General features: G+C 43.2%; 1 protein-coding gene across 7 annotated transcripts in view; it reads left to right on the top strand.

Annotated features, from left to right (window-relative positions):
- The window catches only part of e2f3 (E2F transcription factor 3), a 168,214-nt gene that overhangs the window by 20,527 nt on the left and 125,187 nt on the right, over nucleotides 1-22,500 (top strand). The window contains exons 7-8 of one of the 7 annotated variants that reach the window (XM_035634263.2): nucleotides 10,478-10,551; nucleotides 11,195-12,400. The exons of 3 other annotated variants lie outside the window; for them this stretch is intronic. In XM_035634263.2, the coding sequence (XP_035490156.1) occupies nucleotides 10,478-10,551; nucleotides 11,195-11,305 (185 nt within the window). In that variant the 3' untranslated portion in view covers nucleotides 11,306-12,400. Of the gene's footprint in view, nucleotides 1-1,317; nucleotides 2,611-10,477; nucleotides 10,552-11,018; nucleotides 12,401-22,500 lie in introns of those variants that run through there. 3 more of the 7 variants (XM_035634267.2, XM_035634269.2, XM_035634262.2) reach the window with 3 other exon arrangements.

Below are 22,500 nucleotides of genomic sequence, written 5' to 3'. Positions count from 1 at the left end.
GTGTGTGTGTGTGTGTGTGTGTTTTACCAGAACATTCTCCTCTTCCCTCCATTGCCCTCGCATTCCCGCTCTGCTCTGTGTCTGAAGCCAGTGGTGCCATCTGTCAGTTGTGTGTGTGTGTGTGTGTGTGTGTTCGTTCATTCGTTCGTGCCCAGTGCTTCGGAGGGGGAGAGTATATTATGCAAATTAGAGAGAGAGAATAAGGGGGGGGGGAGCAGAGAGTGGCAGCGAGCGGAAGGGCGTCGAAGGGGGAGAAGTGGAATGGAAATGGTTCTGAGCGAGCGTGTGTGTGCGCGCGCGACTGCGAGTGTGTATTTGTGTTTGAGCGTCTGCCCGAGAGCTGCAAAGTCAGCCATTAATTTGACCCCTTCCTGGCAACATGAGTGTGTTGTGGTTTGACACTGTGCGCGCGCGCGAGTGTGTGAACTGGAAAGCGGCTGGTGCCACCAGTTCCTTTACAGGAAGCACACTGAGAAGCTGGAGCCGTCAGAGTGGCATTTGGTGAAAAAGGGGGTGGAAAGCTCAACAACAGCAGTTCCATAATGTCCCACTCCTGTAAATGTGATGGAACACTGCTTGATTAGAACTGAAGTTATTGACATTAAAATTAGCGGGAGTAGGATGTAGCAACTGAAAAATGTACTTACAAGACCACTCCAGCCAGTTTATCTTTGTGCCCCCATCCCCAGCCCTTGCCCTAACCCCAACCCCAACCCCTACCCAAACCCAGGGTTTGCATCCCACCACCCCCTCTTTCTTCTCTCCCCCCTCTTCCTGCCCACCTCTCCTCTCTCCCCCATCTTCTCTCCCTCACCCAGACCCTCACCCCAACCAATGTGAATCCGACAGCTAGAAAAAAGAATCAGTTTAAATGTTGGTATATTTTGATTCTATGCATTCTTTGTCCCTCTTAAAGCCAGGCACCCAAATTACCCACAATGCAACCCAACTTGCAGAAAGTATGGTCGTTGACTCATGCGTGTTATGCTTGTAGTGGTTAATCGAGCTGCTAGCCCCAAGCAGAGGTGTGGTATGCTCCTCCTAACTCTTCACATCTATGAAGATAATTTAGGCTCAATGTGTTTCATCATATATAAATTAAGATATTTTATTGATCTATCCTATTGTTCAGGTATAAGAGAGGGTTTAGGCTCCTCAATATTGCAGCAATAGTAGAACCATAAAATACATGATACAATCATAATGTAAATCATATAAATATTGTGTATAAAGTGTGAATGTGCATTATTTGCATGTTTGTGCGTGCGTGCGTGCGTGCGCGTGTGTGTGTGTGTGTGTGTGTGTTTGTATGCACAGCTGGAATGAATCTCACCTCCACTGATGCACCAGGCTCGCTGCACGACCCTCCGCAGCGCTCCCACACCAAAAGGGGGCTGAGCGGCTCCCACACCACACGGCGATGCCTCCAGTCAGGATGCTCTCTGTTGGGCTTCCTTCTCCCCACTTGGCAAGTGTGCAAGTCCCAGCTTAGGTTCCTCTGAGATGTGGATGCTGAGGTACCAGTAGTTGCAGACACTCTCTAAAGTAGTGAACCAGCTGATCGGGTCCGGCCTCTCTCATCTCCTCCTGTGGTTCATGACCAGCTTTACAAAATTTACAAATGCAAATGCAGAAATATAAGAATCGCAAGAATAAGTCAAATTTATTTATATAGCACATTTCATATGACAAGCATAGACTCAATGTGCTCCACATGCATTAAGTAAGTCAATTCAATGCAATTCAATCGTATAGTGCCAAATCATAACATACATACATCTCACAATATTACAAGAAAAAACCCAACAGTTCCCACAATGAGCAGCACTTGGCCACTGGAGAAAAATTTCCCTTTAACAAGAAATACATTTCTAGCAGAACTGGACTCAGTTGTAGGGCAGAACATCTGCCTCGAGCAGTTGGGGCTGGTTTGGGTAGGGGTTAGGGGTAGATTCACCAGTGAAAAGCAGATCTTATTCAAACGCCTAAATAATCTGCATTGGAATTGTGCAGTATGTGCATCAGTCGCCAGACATATGCATAAGAACATGAGTCACGTGGATGTGCACACATGCCGGGAGTCCAGAGTGACTCTGTCAGATGGAGGCGAGGTGTCATATGGTCTAATGGCTTGTGGCAGGACAGATCCCTGTGACGATGAGGGAGCGTTTGTTGCACCAATGTTCAGATGCACAAAGGTGATGTTTGTGTAGGCAGCGCCCTCTGAACTCTACTTGATGACTCCTGTTACCGCTTCCGTGTACTCGTCGACGCCCCCATTGAACACATCACAGGTCTGTCTACCAATATGTGACCAAAACAGTCGCTGTACCGTCTGATCACACCACCAGCAGCCATCCTCACCTCATCCTCATTCTTCTCACAAATACAATGTCCAATCCACAAATATAAAAGAGCATTTCATTTTTATTTTTATTTTTTACAAATAAATACACCTCGAATCAATATTTTAAACATAGATTTGAACTTAAATATAGCACAGCAGTGTTAGGACCAGTCAGGGAGTCACAAGCTACTTCATATCCCTTTAAGAGTTCCCCTTAAAATGTTCTTGTCTCACACAATAAATATTGTTTTAAATCACATTTGGCCTGTGAAAATCTGTAACTTATTATTTTTTAATGTTTTGTCTCTCTTTTTAGCTACATATGCTTCTCTGTCATGTGAGGACAACTCGAGTGCCTTGAGGGCAAACACAAAACTCCATTGTCCAACTCAAAACATGGCAGCGTAGTCGGTGAAAAGATGCCACAGTGGTCGATCTCCACCAAACAACATGACGAGGGCAGAGTTTCAAGTGGTCGATCTTTATTAAAGTCTGCAAATAAACAAGCTCAACTGGAATCAGCGCGACTGACTCAATATGATTGCAGCTGGTCCAGTTAATGACGTGTATGAAGAGCCTGCAAGCAATTTGAAATGTAGCAAAGAAAAACTACTTTGGTCAAAACATACCTAGGAGCAAAAATTACAAACTGCAAGCATGGAAAAAAGGACGCAGTTGGGTGCAGATGAGGAGAGCAATTGAGATTTATTACTTCCACCCTTTGGTCGGGGCTCAGGCGACATCACCGCAGCCGAAGCTCCGTTTGTTGCTCCCAGTGGCAAAAGTGCGGTTTCAGCTTTCGGTCAAGTTACGTTTTACAGTAACAGCTACTCAGCGGCTGCCACATCCGCCCGTGTTGTTTTGACTGAGCCATTAGGACTTTGTTACCTCACATTCCGCTTTTAGACCTTAGAGCTAATTACATGAAATGCAAAAAAGTTCCCCCCACGGAGCAGCTGTTACTGGAAGTCTGAGGTATCCGTTTGGTTCATCCAGCGTCGTGCAGATAACTCAACGTCTCTGCGGACACAGGTGGCGAGTAAGAGTAAAAAAAAAGAGCGTGATACATCTGTATTATCAGTCATCTCGAGCCACCACGTGTTAAGCGGCGCTATCGCAACTATCATCAATACGCAACAAGGGAGAATGGCATTCATCCACCAACATCCTGTCAGTAAAACAATAGGACATGTTGTCAGCAAGTCAATATCATTTTTTAGTGGCTTCCATAATTGTTGCAAATCAGTCTTGCAAAAATAAAATGTTGTGACACTGCTGCGGTCGGGCCTTGGTTAGGTTTAGGACTTGGGGGACAGATCATGGTTTGAGTTAAAACATGTTGTCGGTTAAGGCTGGACGCCCTTTTCCAGCCCTTTTGAATTTTGAACTGAAAACAGCAGATTATGCTGATTGTGCAAATCTGAATCCCCGACTCTGTGCAGCAAGTTCACAAAGTACAATCAGCACTAAAACTGATCGGCACCAATGAACACGTGCAATATTTTTGTTGGCGTTAATGGTCGAATGATTATGTCAGCGCTTAAGAGCTCTAAAATGATCAAATCTGAGTTGGTCACAGCAACTCGTCCGCCTGCCACAGTTTGATCATTAGCTGACAGTGTGATTCAGTGTCCTAACTTCAGCCTAGCATGCCACCTGCACTCCATTTAAACAATTTTGTCACGGCAAAATGGAGTGCAGCCATGGTTCGGCGTTTTCGTTTCACCCATCCAACCTACGCACCTCCTCTCTCTCTCCAGCCTTTGTGGCTGTACAGTATAACAACGTCTACTTAATTCTTTGGTCACAATCTACTCGGGGCTTAATTCTTATGGCTGTTCGAGGTCACTAGAACATTAGAGGCATTTTTTTTTAAACAACCGATGCTGTTTTCCTCGGTTCTTTCGTCTCCCGTGGAGTTTCCCAGACTTGTAGAATCTACGCCAGGGAGCAATTCAGCTTTTCACAAAAATTGTCCCGACACCTCACTGAGACGCAGCCACAAGAGCAATACTAATAACAACATTACTCCACACACAAATTTGCAGTGTTTTCACAAGCGATTGAAGGGAACCTTGGAAAAAGCAACAGCACAAAGTCAGCGATGGCGTCGCAAGAAATCCTAAAGTAAGGAATCAGCCATGAAGGCAAGGTCAGAAATAATTAAAAAGATAATTACACAAAAGCCACTGTATAAAAAATGAGTTGGAGGGCTAATCTGAAATGATGGTACACATTTAACATCCTCCTCTCTTCAGATGGCTCCATCTGAGGTTGAAGAACCCAGCGCCCTTGATTTCTATCTGCTCTTCATATTCAATTTGTGTATTGCTTTTTTAAGGAAGTTAAGGATGTCCAACTAGGAGACGGCAGAAGTCTAGTTATGTAACGGGGGCCTTCGTGTTTCTATGGAATCTGAAGTCATCATTAGTGTCCACCGTGGACATGAGAAGTAAACATCGGTGTGAGCAGATGTGGAGAAAATAGATGCAGAAAAATGATCTCATGGTACGAGGAAATAGTGTTATAATCTATGGTATTGGTTTAATGGCTGACAGCCCTTCATGGACATCCTGAGAGGAGATAAGCAGCAACAAAGAGGTCATTTACTTTGGCCTGTGGTTCAAACTGGTCATCTGAATGACCTTTTGACCCCCGTCGTCCCCTTTGACGCACTCTGTTGAGTTAGATCTTGTGCGTCCGTGTACACAACTTTCCCGCTCGTGCAGTGGAAAGACAAATAGTGTTTATGTGTTCTCCTCCGCACTCAGTGTTTGTGTAGGAGTCAGCCTCGCTAGGCTGTCTGCCTAATCTGCTCAAGTTCCATGGGCAGACGCACACACGTCTTGACGACGAGCTGGAGTCTGCAACCTCTGGGTTTTTAAATATTTTTTTTTTTCTTCACTTGATTCACGGGGGAGAAAAAATGCGCGCCCGCGGTTGTGTCCATATCTCATATCCCCGACTGGAAAGACCGTATTCTCATCGTCCCACCGGAGTGTCGCTCTTTTCCATTTTTACCCTCTGTAGGAGGGACAAACCAGTGAAAAGGCCTGTAATTGCAGTAAACATGGAAATGCAATATTCACACCAGGACCGCTCCGCTCGCTTAATGGACAACTTCTGTCGTCTGTCTCACCCCCCGTGCCCCACCCCTCCTCTTATTTTTGTCGGATATTTTCCACACTTAACTCGCCCTCGGAGGCCAGATGGCAAAGCTATCGCCAACACAAAATTCAGAAACACGACTTGTCTTTTTTTTTTTTTACATCAACAAGACCCTTTTCAAGACAAGCGTGTTATTTTAAACTTCCTTCCTATTTAGAGAATTACAGCACACGAGTAACAGCATTGCTGTGGCCGATTAGCCGTCTCATTTTCCCAACAATGGCTTTGTAACCGTTTTTTTTTTTTTAAAATCAATGCCACATTTCCAATAAACCGCTCTGCTGCTTGTTACTCAAGATGCTGCTGCCTGTGTGTCACACCACATTACCTTTTTTTAATCAGTCTTAACAAGTTTCAGTATGTTTAAAGTAAGACAGATTTTCTTTCTTTCATGTGTGTGATTATCCGCCACTGCTTATTAAAAGGCTGAAGGAAATAAAACCCTTTAAAGAAATAATTGGCCATTTTGTGAAATATGTTTATTTGCTTTTTGCAGAGTTGAATAAGGAGTCTCTGAGTGTTGAGTATGAACAACGATGAAGCGGTTAGTTCACCTTCACCCCTAACTGCCTGTATAGTTTACCTTTGATAACGGCCCTCAATAATGTAATGGATGACATTAACTATCTGAAAAATCAAGAGTTGTAACCGGCAACCGCCACATTTATTCTGTTAAAGGAGACATATTTTGGTCTTATTCAGGTTCATAATTTTAATTATTACCTGAAAATATTGACATGCTCTTATGTTCAGAAAACCTCAGACCGTCCGTTCCTGGGGTTCCTCTTTCCAGCCTCTCTATGAAACACTCGCTTTCAACTCCTGTCTCTTTAAGGAACAGAGTTTTCTGTCGTGGAGAGGAGATCCCTTTACTGCAGACTGTTACATGCACAAAAAAATCGATATAACGCACTAAAGGAAAGGGAAAAAAAGGGGGGGAAAAAAGCATAAATAAATTGTCTCCTTTAACTTCTTGACATCAAATGATGTCAGGCCACATTGGGTGTCTGCTCTGATTAAATAGTACACATGTAGCCTCCACTTTTAACTTTAACAACATGCAATTGCTAAAACGGTTATAAAAAAAAAACTATTTTGCATATTTGTAACTCATTCAGAGATATCTTAGACACAGAAACTCACACTGATTCACCACTTTGCTGCTCCAAGGTAGTCTGGCCTGGGCCCAAGCACCTGGCACAAACCAAACCTGCTTGACTTTGGTGCCAATAATGGGAATTAATATTAAGGAAAATTCATTTAAATGTGTCTCTTAAAGAAAAAAAACAAAACTATTTCTGTGTTTATTCTCTCATTAAATACTTGTTGGTATGGCCTTTACAAGGTGTCATTGGTGTCACTGGCCACACCAATTGGAAACTAGTGCCATAAAACAATCTCCCTGACCTCTTTTTAAAAATCATTAATGACTATGTTTAGGGTCTCGACTAGGGATGGGACGATACCACTTTTTCGTGTCCGATCTGACAACCTTGAGTATCTGCCGATACCGATCCGATACTAATCTGATACAATCTTTTCCCCACTTGTTAAAATAAAATATTAATAATGGATGCACTTTGCTGAACCTAGCCATCTAAAACCTCATACTCAACTGTAAGACAAATAATCAACTCCCCTAAAGGAAGACACACATAGCCTGCAACATGACTGAGTTATGGAATACTGCTGTTTTATTTCTCACAGAACTTTTGGCAGATTTTTTAATGCACTGTTCAAACAAGGAAAAAGTAATTGAACTGTAAACTGTTAATTAAATAATAATAAATTAACATTAAAATATGATGCTGGAATGTCGTTCAAGGCTTAGTAGATACGTAAATAAGCATTTATTTGGTATGATAACTGTAATGTATCGGATCGGATTTTACTTCCAATATCCAATCATTTTGGCCAATATTGCCCCGATACCGATATGGCATATCGGATCGGGGCATCAGAGGGACGATGCTGTTTATACACCAATCAGGTAATGCAAACTTTTTTAGATCGTCATGCCTTTTGACAATGATGTCATCATGATGGATGATGTTTGCATGATGTCATTTTAGGACTACTTCATGACATCACTTATCATACTGTATGATATGGAGATTTGGATTGTGCAATCACGCAGTCGATATGTCTTTTACTGCCATTTAATAATAATAATTATGTTTTATTTATATTTCACCTTTCTTAACAAAGTTACAAAATGCCCCATACACAAACTATTAAGGTAAGGGAACCATCATTTCATTTCAGATTTAGCTCTGCCAAAAAAGATTGTGAATGGTGAAATAAGCCAGACCTTTTTTTTTTCAGAACAATTATAGGTGGAGCCAGCACGTCACTGGAGAACGGCCTGCTTATGCAAAACTAGTTTAGAATCGAATATGATATAATGATGATGAGGAGCGTCAGCTGCACTTTGTGTCAACTGCTAATTGGGGAAATGTAACCAAGCAACACTAATGCCACGCACTGCAATCTAGGAAATATTTTCATCAGCTTATTAGGTGATGGTTCACCAACATTAACCTCACAGAGTCAGACGTCACAGGATCCGCTCCGTTCAATGTTTTGCTCGTCTCTCTACTTCAATACGACGTAACTTCCACTCGCTGATCACAGAGAAACTTCAGTTGTTCTGCAGCGTTGGGTTCACAAAAACTGAGCCCCAGTCAAGAGAGGTAACAAAGCGCTGATAGTAATTACCAAAAGTAATTACGGGTTCAGTTTAACCCCCCCAAAAAAGATTATTTTCAAGAAACCGCCTCTTGTCTGTTTGTTATCAGTATCAGGAAATAGGGCAGATTCGTTCTCCGCTGCCATCCAAAAAATGAGACTTCGTTCGAGAAACAACTCGAGACAAACCGATTTGTTTTTGTCATGAGTGAAGTCGTCACAATCTGCTTTTGACAGGAGAATGAATCCAAATCCAGCTGTCCCTGCTGTGCTGTCAGTTGTGTCAATATTAAAAATATCATACTCCAAAAAACACTCAGACGGAGAAGGTCCTCTGGGTTAAAAAACTAACCAAAAAAAAAATCAGTAAAATTGTGAGAGGTTGGTTAAAAATCTGGTTCTGCAGGTGTAAGACGGACAAATCAAAAGTGAAAAGACCCGGTGGGAGACAAAGATAAAAAACGTTTGCCGTGGACCAGCACAAAAAAAAGGAAGGCACACACACCAGTCCAAGGACTAGCAGTGAAGTGAAATTGAGGGTGATTGTATTCTCGGCGCAGACTCGTCTTTGTCCCTAAGCTCTCTCTAAATATTGGAGCAGATCGTGGTGAAAAGAGCGGGCTATCCAGAGGATTCAACCCAATCTGCATATTCATCACAATTAATTAGGATTCCTCTCTCCGCCATCATTTTTTATCTTTCCTGCTTTATTTCTCGAGAGGCAACTGCGAGACAATGCTGGGGCGGTGATCGGAATCAGTTATTTGGGGCGGGGGGGCGTTGTAGATGCATGAAGACGAGCACATACACACACACATACACACACCTTCGTGCCACAGCTCAGACTTGAGAACGATTCTGTCTGCATCAGATACGATGATGAGTGTTTTACAGGCGGCGTTCATCTCTCTGTTGATACAAACTTCCAGTGCCTTCTCTCACTTTGTCTTCTCCCCTCCTTTGTCTGCGCCTCGCGCGTCCGCTGAAGTGACTGAGAGCGGCCATTGTTTGGCGGCGCACACCAACGCAAAGCCGCTCAACAGCCTCTTCTCGCAAGGCTAACTCTTTTTAGTTGCTCAGACGAAAGAAGGAGGAGTAGGAGGCGAGAGGCGGCGTGAAGCCTCGGGCTGAGGAACTGGTCAAAGTTACGTTTTATTGAACCCGTCCGCGCCGGTGGGCTCCGACGGCGCTGAGAGAAGCAAGTTGACATGACTTCATGTGATCAGGTGCTATGATGTGTCCCTGGAAACTGTGGCGTGGACGCATTTTGTACAGGGAGATAAAAACCATCAAACCTATTATCAAAACCAGGGAGGAACTCGGGGCCCGACAGGGAACGTCCAAAAATACTCACCGCTGGAAAGATGAGTTGCTTAAATCATTACTCATTTGATCTAGTTTTTTGGCAAACAATCTCAAACATTGCCTGGTGCCAGCATCTTAAATGTATAATTCAAGATAATGTCTGAAGATGGACTTCAAAAAACGCAGCGGCTCCGTCGGCATCAGTGTGTTTGACCACGGTGTGACATCAGATGTAAATGATTCACAGGCCACTGTAACTTACATGATGACGTGCGTCCCTTCTTGGTCATATTCATACTCACTCTTCTTCTACTTCAGATTTAATCACTATGTCCCTTCATGGTTAAATATGGCTGCCACAATGAATTGTGGGGCTTCTATTTCGCCTTTGAAGCACCTTTGCTAAGCATTTAAAGAATCCGAGCAGCTCTTTTCATGGCTGCCGATTAAAAAATACTCAAGATTTAAGAAAACTTCCTAAGCAAATTTGACAATTCGACCGCAGCCCTTGCCCTTTTATTGGCGTGTAGGTTGCAGCTCGGAGGTTACTTTGGTTGTTTGCTGTAGCCAAACGCTAACAGTCTGAAATTGCAGCCTGCAGGTGGAGGTAGAAACAAAATGAGATGCTTGTCAAGGTCGGAAGGATACATCCTCTGCGGAGCATGCACGTCTGTATGACATTTCACGGCACTAAATGTAACGATCATTGAGAGCAAAGTCCGGAGCAAAGTGGTGCACTGACAGGTATATGCAAAAAAAAATCGAATTCTAAGACATGTAGTGGAAACGGATCATTCAGATGCATTAATGACAGTCCGAGGCCCTCCAGTACCATCAGAACTGTTATGGTCAGATGTTTTCCATCCATCTAATGTCCGTTCTGTTTTCAAATATACATACAAACACGTACTATATACAGATTTTGAATGTGGATTTGTGGAGCCTCACTCAATCATTTGCTTTTTTCAGTGAGCACAAACGTCAGCTCTGCCGACTTCCACGCGACCACCAGAAACCAAACGGCATCATCTCTATTTCACATTGTGAGTGTTTTTCACATTCTGAGAGCGTTTTACATTTTAATGCATGCATTTTGAAAAAGTTTCTTACTGAGATGAGACGAGCATCTGGTTCTCGGTTAAGTTCCAGGTTCACTTGGTGTACTCTTCGCCAGAAGAAATCTTCCAACCAATACCTCAAATTCACTTTGATTACATCTGTGACTCAAACGCTGGTCTGGCCAACAGGCAAATAGGACATTTTGGCAGCTGTAATCCATAAAAGGATATGGAAATGAAAGCTCCATCTTATGAAATGAATCTTAATGTGCCTTTGTTTTAATGAGAGTAGGTCCTAGAATATACACGGCATGATTTTTCTTTCACGAAATACATCTATGGAGCTAAAGGAAAATTAACATAGAATACGATAAGACAACTGGAAAAGAGTTTAAAGCAATTTGAAACAGAAATGCTTGAAATTTAAAAACTAACAATGTCTGTCGGACCAGAAAGAGACCTTCATCACTAACCAACGGAAAGTAGTGAAAAGAAAAAAAAATCTTTGAGGTCAGTACAGGACAGACTCAACCTTTACTCCTTTCATCATCGCTTCTCGATTTCTTTTTCTTACTTCAATTTTCTTTCCATTTTTTCCCCTTTATCTTCCCCACTTCATCCAGCATAGACTGACTTCATCCTGACCGACGTAATGAGGTGTGTGTGTGTGTGTGTGTGCGCACCCACGGGTGCACTTGTCTGCGTGCATGCACATGAACGTTCCTGCAGTACAGGGTGAGTCATGCTAATGTCTGGAAGCCGTGTGGTGATCTCTGAACCACAGGCTGACTGACAAGAGGCAGCCAAACGGTTGGTCATCTGGTGTGGGCTGAGATATTGCAGCCTGGGTGTAAAACTGTGTGTGTGTGAGAGAGAGAGAGAGAGAGAGAGAGAGAGAGAGAGAGAGAGAGAGAGAGAGGGAGAGAGAGCCTGTGTGAGTGAGAGACATGCAGAGCCACAAGTAGTCCCACTTGGACCAGCTTGTATACTTTAAGTACTGGGAGTTATGGATCCCATTCCAGGCGTGATGCTAAGATTAAAAAGAAAAAAGAAGATGTACGTCGATATTAAAAGCAGCTGTTGATAAAATGTAATTTCACAATTTTGAGTGAGCTGATTGCTTGACGACAGATAAAAGTAAGCGAGTGTGTAACAGCCCTTAAATGAAGTCGTCCAACGTAACTTAGACATGCAAATCACTGCTTTTGCTCCTCTTCAAAGTCGAGGTTTGCCTCTTCAGGTCTTTTAGATTTCATTGTTGTTAATAAGCTTCAATCCACACAGTTTCTCACATATCCTGTCGGCTAATGCCATCTATTTAGATCATCCAACATTATAAAGAACACTGGTTTGATGGCAGCTATGAATGGCGGCTCGATAGCTCTACTACTGAAATGCAATGTGGTTTTATTTGAATTTTATTTGTGTAGCGCCAAATCGTAACATGCATTATCTTAAGGGACTTTACGTAATATAATATAATATATAGCAGGACCGGACTCAGTTGTGGGCGGGCCATCTGCCTCAAATGGTTGGGGTATGAGGAGAAGAGGGTGAAAAAGGAGGAAGGGCAGAGAGAGAGAGAGACCGGGAACAGTTGTGCAACTATCGTTTTTAAGCTCTGTCAGACTGGTTCTTATCATGATAATAATAATAACAATAGTAAGACTTATAGATGAAATGATGTTGTCAATGATAACAATATTAGCACCAGTTGATAAAAGCAGTGATTATAATTAGGGCTGCAACTAACTATTATTTACATAATCGATTAATCTGTTGATTATTTAATTGATTAATCGATTAGTTGTTTGGGCCATAAAATGTCACAAAATGGTGAAAAATGTCAATCGTGTTTCCCAAAACCCCAAGATGGTTTTGTCCTCACACCAAAGATATTCAGTTTACTGTCACAGAGGAGCAAAGAAACCAGAAAAGATTTGCATTTAAGAATTTCTTTTCATAAAAACTACTCAAACCGATTAATTGATTAATTAAAATAGTTGGCGATTAATTTAGTCGTCGATAACGAATCGATAAACTGTTAGCTGCAGCTTTAATTATAATAAAAATGCTGATGATAAATAGAAGGGTAATGATGCATTTTCACAAGTCCTGTATTGCTGACAAAAGATGAAATAAAACTAAGCCTGGGCGCTGCCTAAACCAGACCTTTGTATCTGTTCTGTCTCCAGTTATTCCTTTTATGACCCCACGCATTCAGCGATCAAACTCAAAAATTCATGGATGCCCAGGATTAGAAAAACGCTGCACGGGGCAATGTGCCCATAACCACTGTCAGCAGATGGACGTGCTCTAACGGAGGAACTCAGCACTGAGCAGCAAGCAGCACTGCGGTTTTTAGACTTTTTTAGTAGCATGGCATATTTTGAAAAGTAAGAAGGTAACAAACAAAATGTAAGAATGATCTCTGAGGAGATTTTTATTTCATTGTTTTGGTGTTCCGTCCACTGTCTCGCCTCAGTCAGTCGCACAGCTCTCAGCAGCCTCGGCCGTCAGACACGGCGTACAGTTGTTTTTTCAGGAATCAAACTCCGATGAACTGACTGTAAACAGTCGGCCTGGCACCGAACAACACACAGGCCCAGTTAGCAACCAGCTAGTGACCATTACGGAGAGTCACGGTTATTTCCAATGACTATTTTCTAATGTTGTAATTCATATTATAACATTTTAACTAGGCGCCGACCGATTATCGGCCTGGCGCCGATATTCTCCAATTTTACGATTATCGCGTCGGCCACTTTTTTTTCTCCCAAATTTGCCAATGAGATCATTTCCTTTATAAAATGTGCTTCTTTTGCTCTGGCGCAGCCGCAGTTCTCTGGAATCTAGCCACGTCCCGTCCATGTTTGTTTGTTTGTTTGTTCAACTTCATAATAATGCTGCTGTTAGCTGCCTGCACTTTGTGTGTTAAGGTCACTTTGAAAGGTTCTGTGAGTCAAACATATGCTTTAGGGCATTTCAACAAAGTTTTGTGTTAAGAGTTTGTGTTATTCTAAATTTTGACGCCTTTTGACCCTTTATTTTAACTGCAGACAAATATTGGTTTCTGGGGTCCGACTCTGGGGTATACGTCGCATTCGCGTTGAATTTCCAGCGCTGCGGGAAACTGGAAATGGAATTAGGGGTGCGCCACCATAAAGTGTCCCCTGTCGGATGCTCAGTTGGTTGCAGTTTGCAACTTTACTACCAGAGGCGCAAGAAAAGTACAAGAAATTACACAGTGAAGCTTTAAACAAACCAAAGGAAAAACTAATCCGGTTACATTTCTGATTTTAAAAAAAACCCCCAAAACAATTTCATATTTTATTAGAATTTTAGCAGGTAATCAGCAACTGCAGCAGGTGACATGAATCCTGCAAGCTGTCCACAAACCTAAATAATCACTCAAACAAAGAAAACAAACCAGGGTTGTCTCCTGTGCGCTGCGTCGAAGGGCGTCGAAACGAACATCGAAGGAGCAAACATTCTGTTGTTCGTCCGTGGCGCGTTTGTGTGTTGAATGTGGATTTTCCTTTTTCTGTTTTTGAGCTCTTTGATGTAATTATGTCTTTTCCCTCATGCCTCCCAATGGGTTTTTCCATCATCATTATGCTTTTCAGTAATGAGCACTCTCTTTCTTTTGAATGAAGGAAAAACATGCGATACCACACAATGGAATATTTAGCAGTGTAAGTGTGTCCTTGATGGGTTTTGCTCTCTTTTGCTGGAAAACACGAGTGCAGTTCTCTCTGTGTGTGTGTGTGTGTGTGTGTGTGTGTGTGTGTGGGGGTGTGTGTGTGGGTGTGAGGGATGAGGCACCGTGGGGGGTTAAGACCTGAGATGGGGTGAGTCTTGTTGTCCTCCTGAATTATTTAGCACATGTGGGAGCATATGAGTGAACGCTCACGCCGGCCGTCACAGGAGACCACAGAGCAGGAGTGCACTGCTCGTACTAGTGTGCGTCTTCTTATGCGACGCTTTCATATAGCGCGGACACACACGCACGTGGCTTAGCGGCGTTGACTTTACGAGGCGTGTGGTTCATGAGAAAGGAGGACATACAGAAGGGGTCCGCACTCGGCCTCAATTTGCACTCAATAATCCTGTCGTCGGTTTCTTTCGAATTTGACAGAGGGGACAAACAAGCAAATGGGTAAAAGAGACAAGATTGGCGGGGGAGTACATGAAAGGGTGATCGTTTCTGGTAAAGCCTCTTAGAGCGCTGTGGGTTAACACTCCTGTCAAGTGATTTGTGGCTTCACTGTCTGTTTGCTTTTGTTTTCTTCGGAGCGGCCTCACTCGGACGCAATCCTTTAAAAGTGGAGACTGTTATTGTAAAAATCATTTTCTGCGCGGCTTATGACTCTGGAGTTAAAGTCTAGGTTACAGGGTGAGGAAGGAGTGTGAGCCGGCGGAAAGTCCTCGCAGGTACAGTGTTACAAACACGCGGGGGATATTTTTTTTTACGCTCATTCCGCCGCGTTGGAAGTCCCTGAACTTGTGAACTCTCGTTCTAACCTGAGGCGCAAAGCACGAATGCGCGCCCTCAACACCCCCAAGGCTCCCCGCAGGTGTCCCGCGGAGCTGTGGATGTGTGCACTTATACTGTATTTATTCACCTTTACACTCATTACACCAACATGACCCATTGGCCCGCTTACTTATTCACCATCGTCATGCGGTTTTGGCGCTACCCTCGCATTTGAAATGTGTTTTTTTTTCATGTCATTTCCCGCCTGCCCTCTCTTTCTGGTTTATACCCCGATGCTCACACATTCTCTCTTTCTGCCCCGGCTGCTAAACCCACACAGCCGCCCACCCACCCAACGTGTTGGCATACAAACATCGTTTTTAGAAAGCAAAACAACCCGGGGAATATGACAGGAATATGGAAACGCTTAATCTCCCTGGGTGGATGAGTATCAAATCCCCCAGCGAACGGCCGAGGCAGGAGGAGAGAGAGAGAGAGAGAGAGACAGAGAGAGAGAGAGAGGGGGGGGGGGGGGGGGAGAGACCGCGGAGGAACACAGTGTTCACTTTGCCAAGGCCAGATGGTGAGGGCAGCTTTGGTGCGGCACAGCAACTCTGTCTGTCAAGCCACGACACACACACGTACACACACACACACACACACACACACACACACACGTACACACACACACACACACACACACACGTACACACACACACACACACACACGATTACCTCAGCCTGTTTTGTACAGCAGTGGTCTTCTCTATGCGGTGGCCTGATCGAGTAAAGACTTATTAGATTAATCTTTTATTTGTCTCCGCTCCGTTATCGCTGTTTTCGTGTCGGGCTGGGATTTAGAGGCAGCTTCTAGTTTTCATTCGCCTTGTTTGGAGAGTTTGTAAATCTGTCTCTGTGTGTGTGTGTGTGTGTGTATGTGTGTGTTTTTTTTTTCAGGGTAGAAGAGAGATCCTAAAATACGAGTCAACATTTCAGTTGTTCCATTCAATTCCTTTTCAGTGTCTGTTGCTTGCCGAGTCATTAGTTGTCAAACAGAATGGTAGCGGCCCAGTTGTAAAAAACTGTTTGTGTCAAATGTTGGCAGATTTTTTCATCTCAGGTTATTTGTACAAATTTGACAGAGTGGGAGTCATACCACCTCGGAAAAAGGTTTTCATTTTGACGTTGTTACCTCAAAACTTTTCACATCTTGGCCTGATTTGTGCTGCCCACTGTTATATATTCATAGTTTTCTTAATTTTATTATTAACACTTTATAACACTGCTGCTGCATACATCACATGAAATTACCCTTTGTCCCCCCCCCGATTCTAACAGCATGAGTTGCCAAAGTCACACATTTCCCAACATCCAAGCAAAAAATGAATAAATAAAAATGTATGCTGACGGCACCGCATGTTTTTCAGTAAGTCATGGCTTAAAATGGATTTGCCTTGAATCGCGTATTCTACATGATACTCCGAACACCAAAGTCAGTCATTTCAGCATCTCTTTTTTTTTACAGGATGAACTAAGCATCACACTCTCTCCCACCGGTGCTCAAAAAAAATCACAGTCAGACCTGGGGATGAAACGGTTACCGGTTACTCGGTAAACCACGGTGAAAGTCCCGCCGGTTAGTTCTACGGTTTCAACTTTTAGGTATCATTAAATACTGTCCAGCAGAATCAAACACGGGCACATCTCTGCACAAATTGGATCTTTTTTAAGATATAAATAGTGCAATGAGCCTCTCTTTTGAGAGGTTTATGTATCAGTAATATTTCATCATATTTAAAAAAAAAATACTGCGATAACACTGATAACTGTGATTAATTTGGTCACTATAGCCGTGGTGTTACATTTGCTTACAGTTACATCTTCTTTTAAGTGCTTTTAGTTTCTATAAAAGCGCTATAGAAATCTCATGTATCATTATTATTATTATTATTATTTAGACCACAACCCTTTGTTCATATAGCACAGCCATATGCTGGAGACATTTGGCACCATCTCTGCAGCGCACTGTGGTATTGGTGTTTATTGTGACGAGTTTAAATCAGCGTATTTGCATTTGCACACTCAAACTGGACATATGATTGAAAATAATGCAAGTCGGAGTTACAGTAATGAACTTTTCCAAAAATGAAATGTGATGTTGAGACAGTGAAGTGTAAAATCCGTATTTTGTTTTCAGTTAAAGCAAACTGATCAAGGGAAAAGTATCATTGATGGCTGCAGGGCGCTACAATAAATCTATCACAACAGCCTGTGTTCATCCATTGCAGACCCAGATGTCAGGTTTGGCTAGCTAACGTTACTTCCAGGTAATGAAAGTAAAGAAAAGTGTATGAGATCCAAGTAGAACCTTTGTTCAGGTGCCTCTCCGGCCAGTTGGATTCGACTTTGCATGTGTCAATTTGAATGGAGCTATTTGAATTTTAACTTTTGCCCCATGTCTTTTCCCAGGGCCCTGGAACTATTTGCCTGGCGTGTCTGGTAGTCCATGAACCGTGTCGACTTCATATTGTCACTCGTGTAAATTTCATGCAGCCTTGAATTTCATCTGAATGTATTTGTTTGGGATGGGACGATACCACTTTTCGGTGTCCGATCCGATACCGATCCGATACTAATCTGATACAATGTTTTCCCCACTGGTGAAATAAAATATTAATAATGCATTGTTCAGGATGCACTTTGCATAACCTAGCCATCTAAAACCTCATACTCAACTGTAAGACAAATAATCAACTCCCCTTAAGGAAGACCTACATAGCCAGCAACATGACTGAGTTATGGAATACTGCTGTTTTATTTCCAACAGAACTTTTGGCAGAATGTTTTATGGTCAGCACCGTTCAAACAAGCAAAAAACAAATTGAGCTGGAATGTCGTTCAAGGCTTAGTAAAAAGGTAAAAAATGTATTTAGTATGTTGACTGTAATGTATTGGATCGGATTTTACTTCTTATTTATTCCGATATCCGATCCAGTCATTTTGGCCAATATTGCAGCGATACCGACATGGAATATCGGATCGGGACATACCTAGTGATTAAAGCATATAGGAAGAAAAACACACATGGGACAGTTCAACAGTACTAGCATCTACTTTGGGAAAACTATATACTGAGTGTGTTATTAAATCACTACTGTTAGATGTTAAGTAAACACACAGTACAGGGTCAAGACACAGGCAGACAGATGTTGCGGTGTGATACACTTTCTGTGCACTAAGATGGATTAATCGGATCCAAGGACTAAACTCGAGATGGTATAATAATTCCTCTTTATCCGTGTTTGCCTTTTTTTCTTTTTCTTGGAGCAACTTGTGCAGGGCCTGGTGATCTCCACCATCAGATCCATGTCACTGCTTTGACGCGCCTCAGATTCTGTGTAGAAACAGTCAAGGGAATGTTAATGTAATGGATGAATGCAAGATCTCTTTTACCTCCGTTTTTACTGAGGACTTCAAGAGCAAGGCACCGCCCCCTCTATCCAAAACAACCAGCCACTGTCCAGTCGAGAATGCTCTGACAGTTGTCTAACCTCATTACATCCAACATGACGATGTGGAGACGAGATGGCTCGACGGCGCGCTTTGCGTATCAACCAAAAGCGCTGACAGGCATATGAAAAATCCCCCCCCCCCATCACCATTTACAGCTGTTTGTGACACTGGAGTGTCACTTTGATTCACGACGAACAGGCTAAACTGGGTTCGGACAACAAATGAAATACGTTTGAGACCCCGGCTGACTTGCGTGGAATGCACGGCCGATTCCAGGAATGCGGCTCCGAACGTCAGCGCTGACGCTCTCTCATGGTATACTGTGCATTTGGGGCCGTGTGTACGAGGGGCAGCGAGTTCTTCTCGGTACAGCACACAGGCGGCCATTGTGTGAACTGTCCTAAAGGAAGGAGCACGTGGCCCAAAATATTGATGATATGAAACTACAAAATTACCAAATAGTACTTCCTTGCCTCAGTATTGTGTATTATTGGCTTGTAAATAGTTTTTTTTTTTTTAAGGAAAGCATTGCTGTGTATAAAGGAAACACTGTCCTTGTTGGGATAAAGTTGGGCGGTGAATACTCAGCCTCGCCTGTTGTCCCGCGCTGCATTCTTGTTCAACTTTGTCGGCTCCACAAAGACCCTCCGCGGCCCTGGGAGTTAAATAGATATAATTTGTAATTCCTTGGCATGAAAACGCGGCGAGCGCTGCGGAGGTAGATAGTGTCTGCTCCGCTCCTGTCCTTGCGTGAAGTGCTGTGTGTATGAATTAGTGTGTGTGTATGTGTGAGTTGTTATATTTGGAAGGCCCTTATCTGTTTCGTCTCCCACTTCCACTGTATTTCTGGCATGTTTAATTGACACTTGGCCCTGCTTGCACCGGAGCAGCCTCTGTAAAAACACTTTTTTACCATTCTCTCTTCTGCCTCGCTCACTAATGCAGTTTTTAAAATTCAGACTTCGCCACCCATTTTTCTTTTTTACAGTACATAAAAGGGCTTTCACCCCATCTGAGATATCTGGCTCTGTTGGTGCACAGTAATGTCCGGGCGCATATGAAAAATGCGGTCCATAGGTCCGCCTGCAGATCCATAACGAAGCTGAAAATAGCTGGGCACATTGCCATTCCAGAAAGATAGGACCTGGCCCAGGGCAGTGTGGAGCAGAGAGAGAGACAGAACCAGTATGGGGGACACAGCCAAGGTTGCCTCAGGATGCAGATACACACCATCGAGAGGTCGAGCATCCAGCCCAGGTGAGCTCACAGTGACCTGTGTGTGTGTGTGTGTGTGTGTGTGTGTGTGTGTGTGTGTGTGTGTGTGTGTGTGTGTGTGTGTGTGTGTGTGTGTGTGTGTGTGTGTGTGTGTGTGTGTGTGTGTGTGTGTGTGTGTGTGTGTGTGCAGTACGTCTGCGACACTTTCCCTCCGCGTTGATCTTGGCCTCAGACAAACTTGGGTGCAAAACGAATTCGCCACTGTGAGTTTTAATCCTCATTGTTAAGGCCACTGTAGCGTTTGAGCTGGAACAACATTGAATTACACATCGAGACGTAATGAAAAGCAGATAAGGTAAACCACAGCAGAGCTGAGCCGGAAAAACCCGAATTTTCTTGCGGCGCGCGCACACAGAACCGACGGCTGCCCGACCGTGAGGAAATATCCGCGGAATTTAAAAGAAACGTTTACTGCTTCAGAATCGCTTACTGCCCCTTTAACTCATTATAATAGCATTGATAAGAGCGTACATTATGTGGGTAATGGGAGGTAGAGTCGTCCGTCCATCGACCTGAGGGTTTGGCAGTTCGATCCCAGCTTCCGCCAGTCCACGTGCCGATGTGTCATTGGGCAAGACGCTACAAGTTACGACTCCCAATATACCTGAGCGTTTTTAATACCCATTTAATGACCAGACACTGAAGTGACATCAGATCTTTTATCTGTAGGAGACGAGTCGTTACCCTACTGGACCTTTTAGAGACACCGTAAGATCCTGTCATGTCAAAAACCAAACAAATTGTTTATTCTTCCTCGAGGAAACCACCAGACTCGACCACACAGAGAGCAAATTAGCGAAAAACGGCCGGGCGATGGTTTTAATTTAATAGGTCCATCAACTCCTGGAGTTAATGTTAATAAGCCACAGTTGAGTCAAAATGTGCCGGTCACAGTTCACCTCACAGCTTGTTGAGACACTGTTAATAACGTGGCCTTATTTCGCTAATTAAAATTCATGCTTTTCCCAATTAAAAAAAAAATTAAAAAATCACTCTTTCAAAATCACGATTTTAAAAATAGCTCTTTACATCTTTGGATAAAGGTGCCCCTTTTCACTTGACACGTCGCATGTTACTGAGAGCATTAACGACTGCTCTGTAGTCACACTGTGATAATGAGCCGACATGAACAGCAGCGAGTAGCTAATTTGAATTCATAAATCATTACTTCTGTGTAATTTACACCTGTACTACTTCCTGCCATGAATTCGTCAACGTGTTCTTCAGTCCGCGATCTAAGGGTAGAACAAAATCAGTGACATGTTAGAAAATCTGCTTATTTCATACTCACCACACACGTATTTCCATTTGTAGACTGGAGATGTTCCATCCCTTTAAAATGTTGTCTTTTCATACATGTGTACGTTTCAATTTCACTTTTTTGAAATTATTCGCTAGTGCAACAACTTTGCCTTGGAGTTGAAGCATTTTTGCAAATATCACAGCAGTCCAGCTCTTTTATATACTGTTTCATTAGCAACTCTTTACGTGTGTTTTTCAGGTTCTGCTCTGCATTTACCCACGGGTGACGGTGCAGCGTGCAGCGAGTCCTGTTGGTTAAAAGATAAGCAGTGACTTGTCTTAATTACACCGTCAACGCCTGAGGTGCACGGGTTAATGAATCACTTCGCAGCACAGAACTATACAAGCTATGCTGGTGTAAAAAAAAAAATAAATACACATGTATATATAAGAGAAGCATTTCTCCATTACGCAGTGAGTCAAATCTCAAATTATCTGTCTCTGTCTTTTTCTGATTTTCTGCTCCCCCCAGCCGTAATGTCGCGTCAGAATGCTAATTACAAACTTACACATGTTGACATCCTGCTGGGTTTCCAGATAAGACAACCCCCCCCAGTGGTAATTCACCTGGCGGTAAAACTTGGCGATACTGTACGCCCGTTTGCGATCCTTTGATTTAATTTTGCAGCCGGATTGATTGAACATCGCCTCAGGTCTGAGCCTGGCCCCGGCATAAACAGATCCAAGCCTGTGTTATGTTTAATTCAGAGTCCTTCCACTGGAAGGGAACCAAACTGATCAGGACTTGTTTACACTCTCTGGCCCCGCCAAGCCCTGGCCTACTTTTAACAACTTTGGTGCACTTTAAACGGAGTGTACATTTGCGCGCGCTTGTGTGTGTGTGTGTGTGTGTGTGTGTGTGTGTGTGTGTGTGTGTGTGTGTGTGTGTGTGTGTGTGTGTGTGTGTGTGTGTGTGTGTGTGTGTGTGTGTGTGTGTGTGTGTGTGTGTGTGTGTGTGTGTGTGTGTGTGCGTGAGAGTGTGAGAGAGTGAGACAGTGAGAGTGAGAGAAGGGCTACATTTGCTCGTCTGTGTGGAAGATATATAGCCTTGCAGTGTGACCTCTTTTGGCTCCGAGATCTCCATCACTCAGGAAGACTTAGAACTTGGGGAAGATAAGATGCAGCTATGCACTTGATGACTTATAAAATGGGCCTGCACTCATTCAGGATGTTCGGCTTTAATGCTTTAACGGGACAAGACTTTATTGGTCTTTGCAGACCCATAGTCTATGTTAAAAGCGCAATTATATAACTAAAATGCACATATACTTGAAGTAAAATCAGTCGCCCATCTGTCTCTTTGAGCTTCTTTCTCTATCAGTCGAGCAGTGAATCACACACGCGGATACGCAGCCTTTTAACCACAG

Source organism: Scophthalmus maximus, chromosome 5 (assembly GCF_022379125.1).
Source record: "Scophthalmus maximus strain ysfricsl-2021 chromosome 5, ASM2237912v1, whole genome shotgun sequence".
NCBI lineage: Eukaryota > Metazoa > Chordata > Actinopteri > Pleuronectiformes > Scophthalmidae > Scophthalmus > Scophthalmus maximus.
The sequence above is the reverse complement of the archived record's forward strand: the minus strand, read 5'-3'. Positions and strand labels throughout refer to the sequence as shown.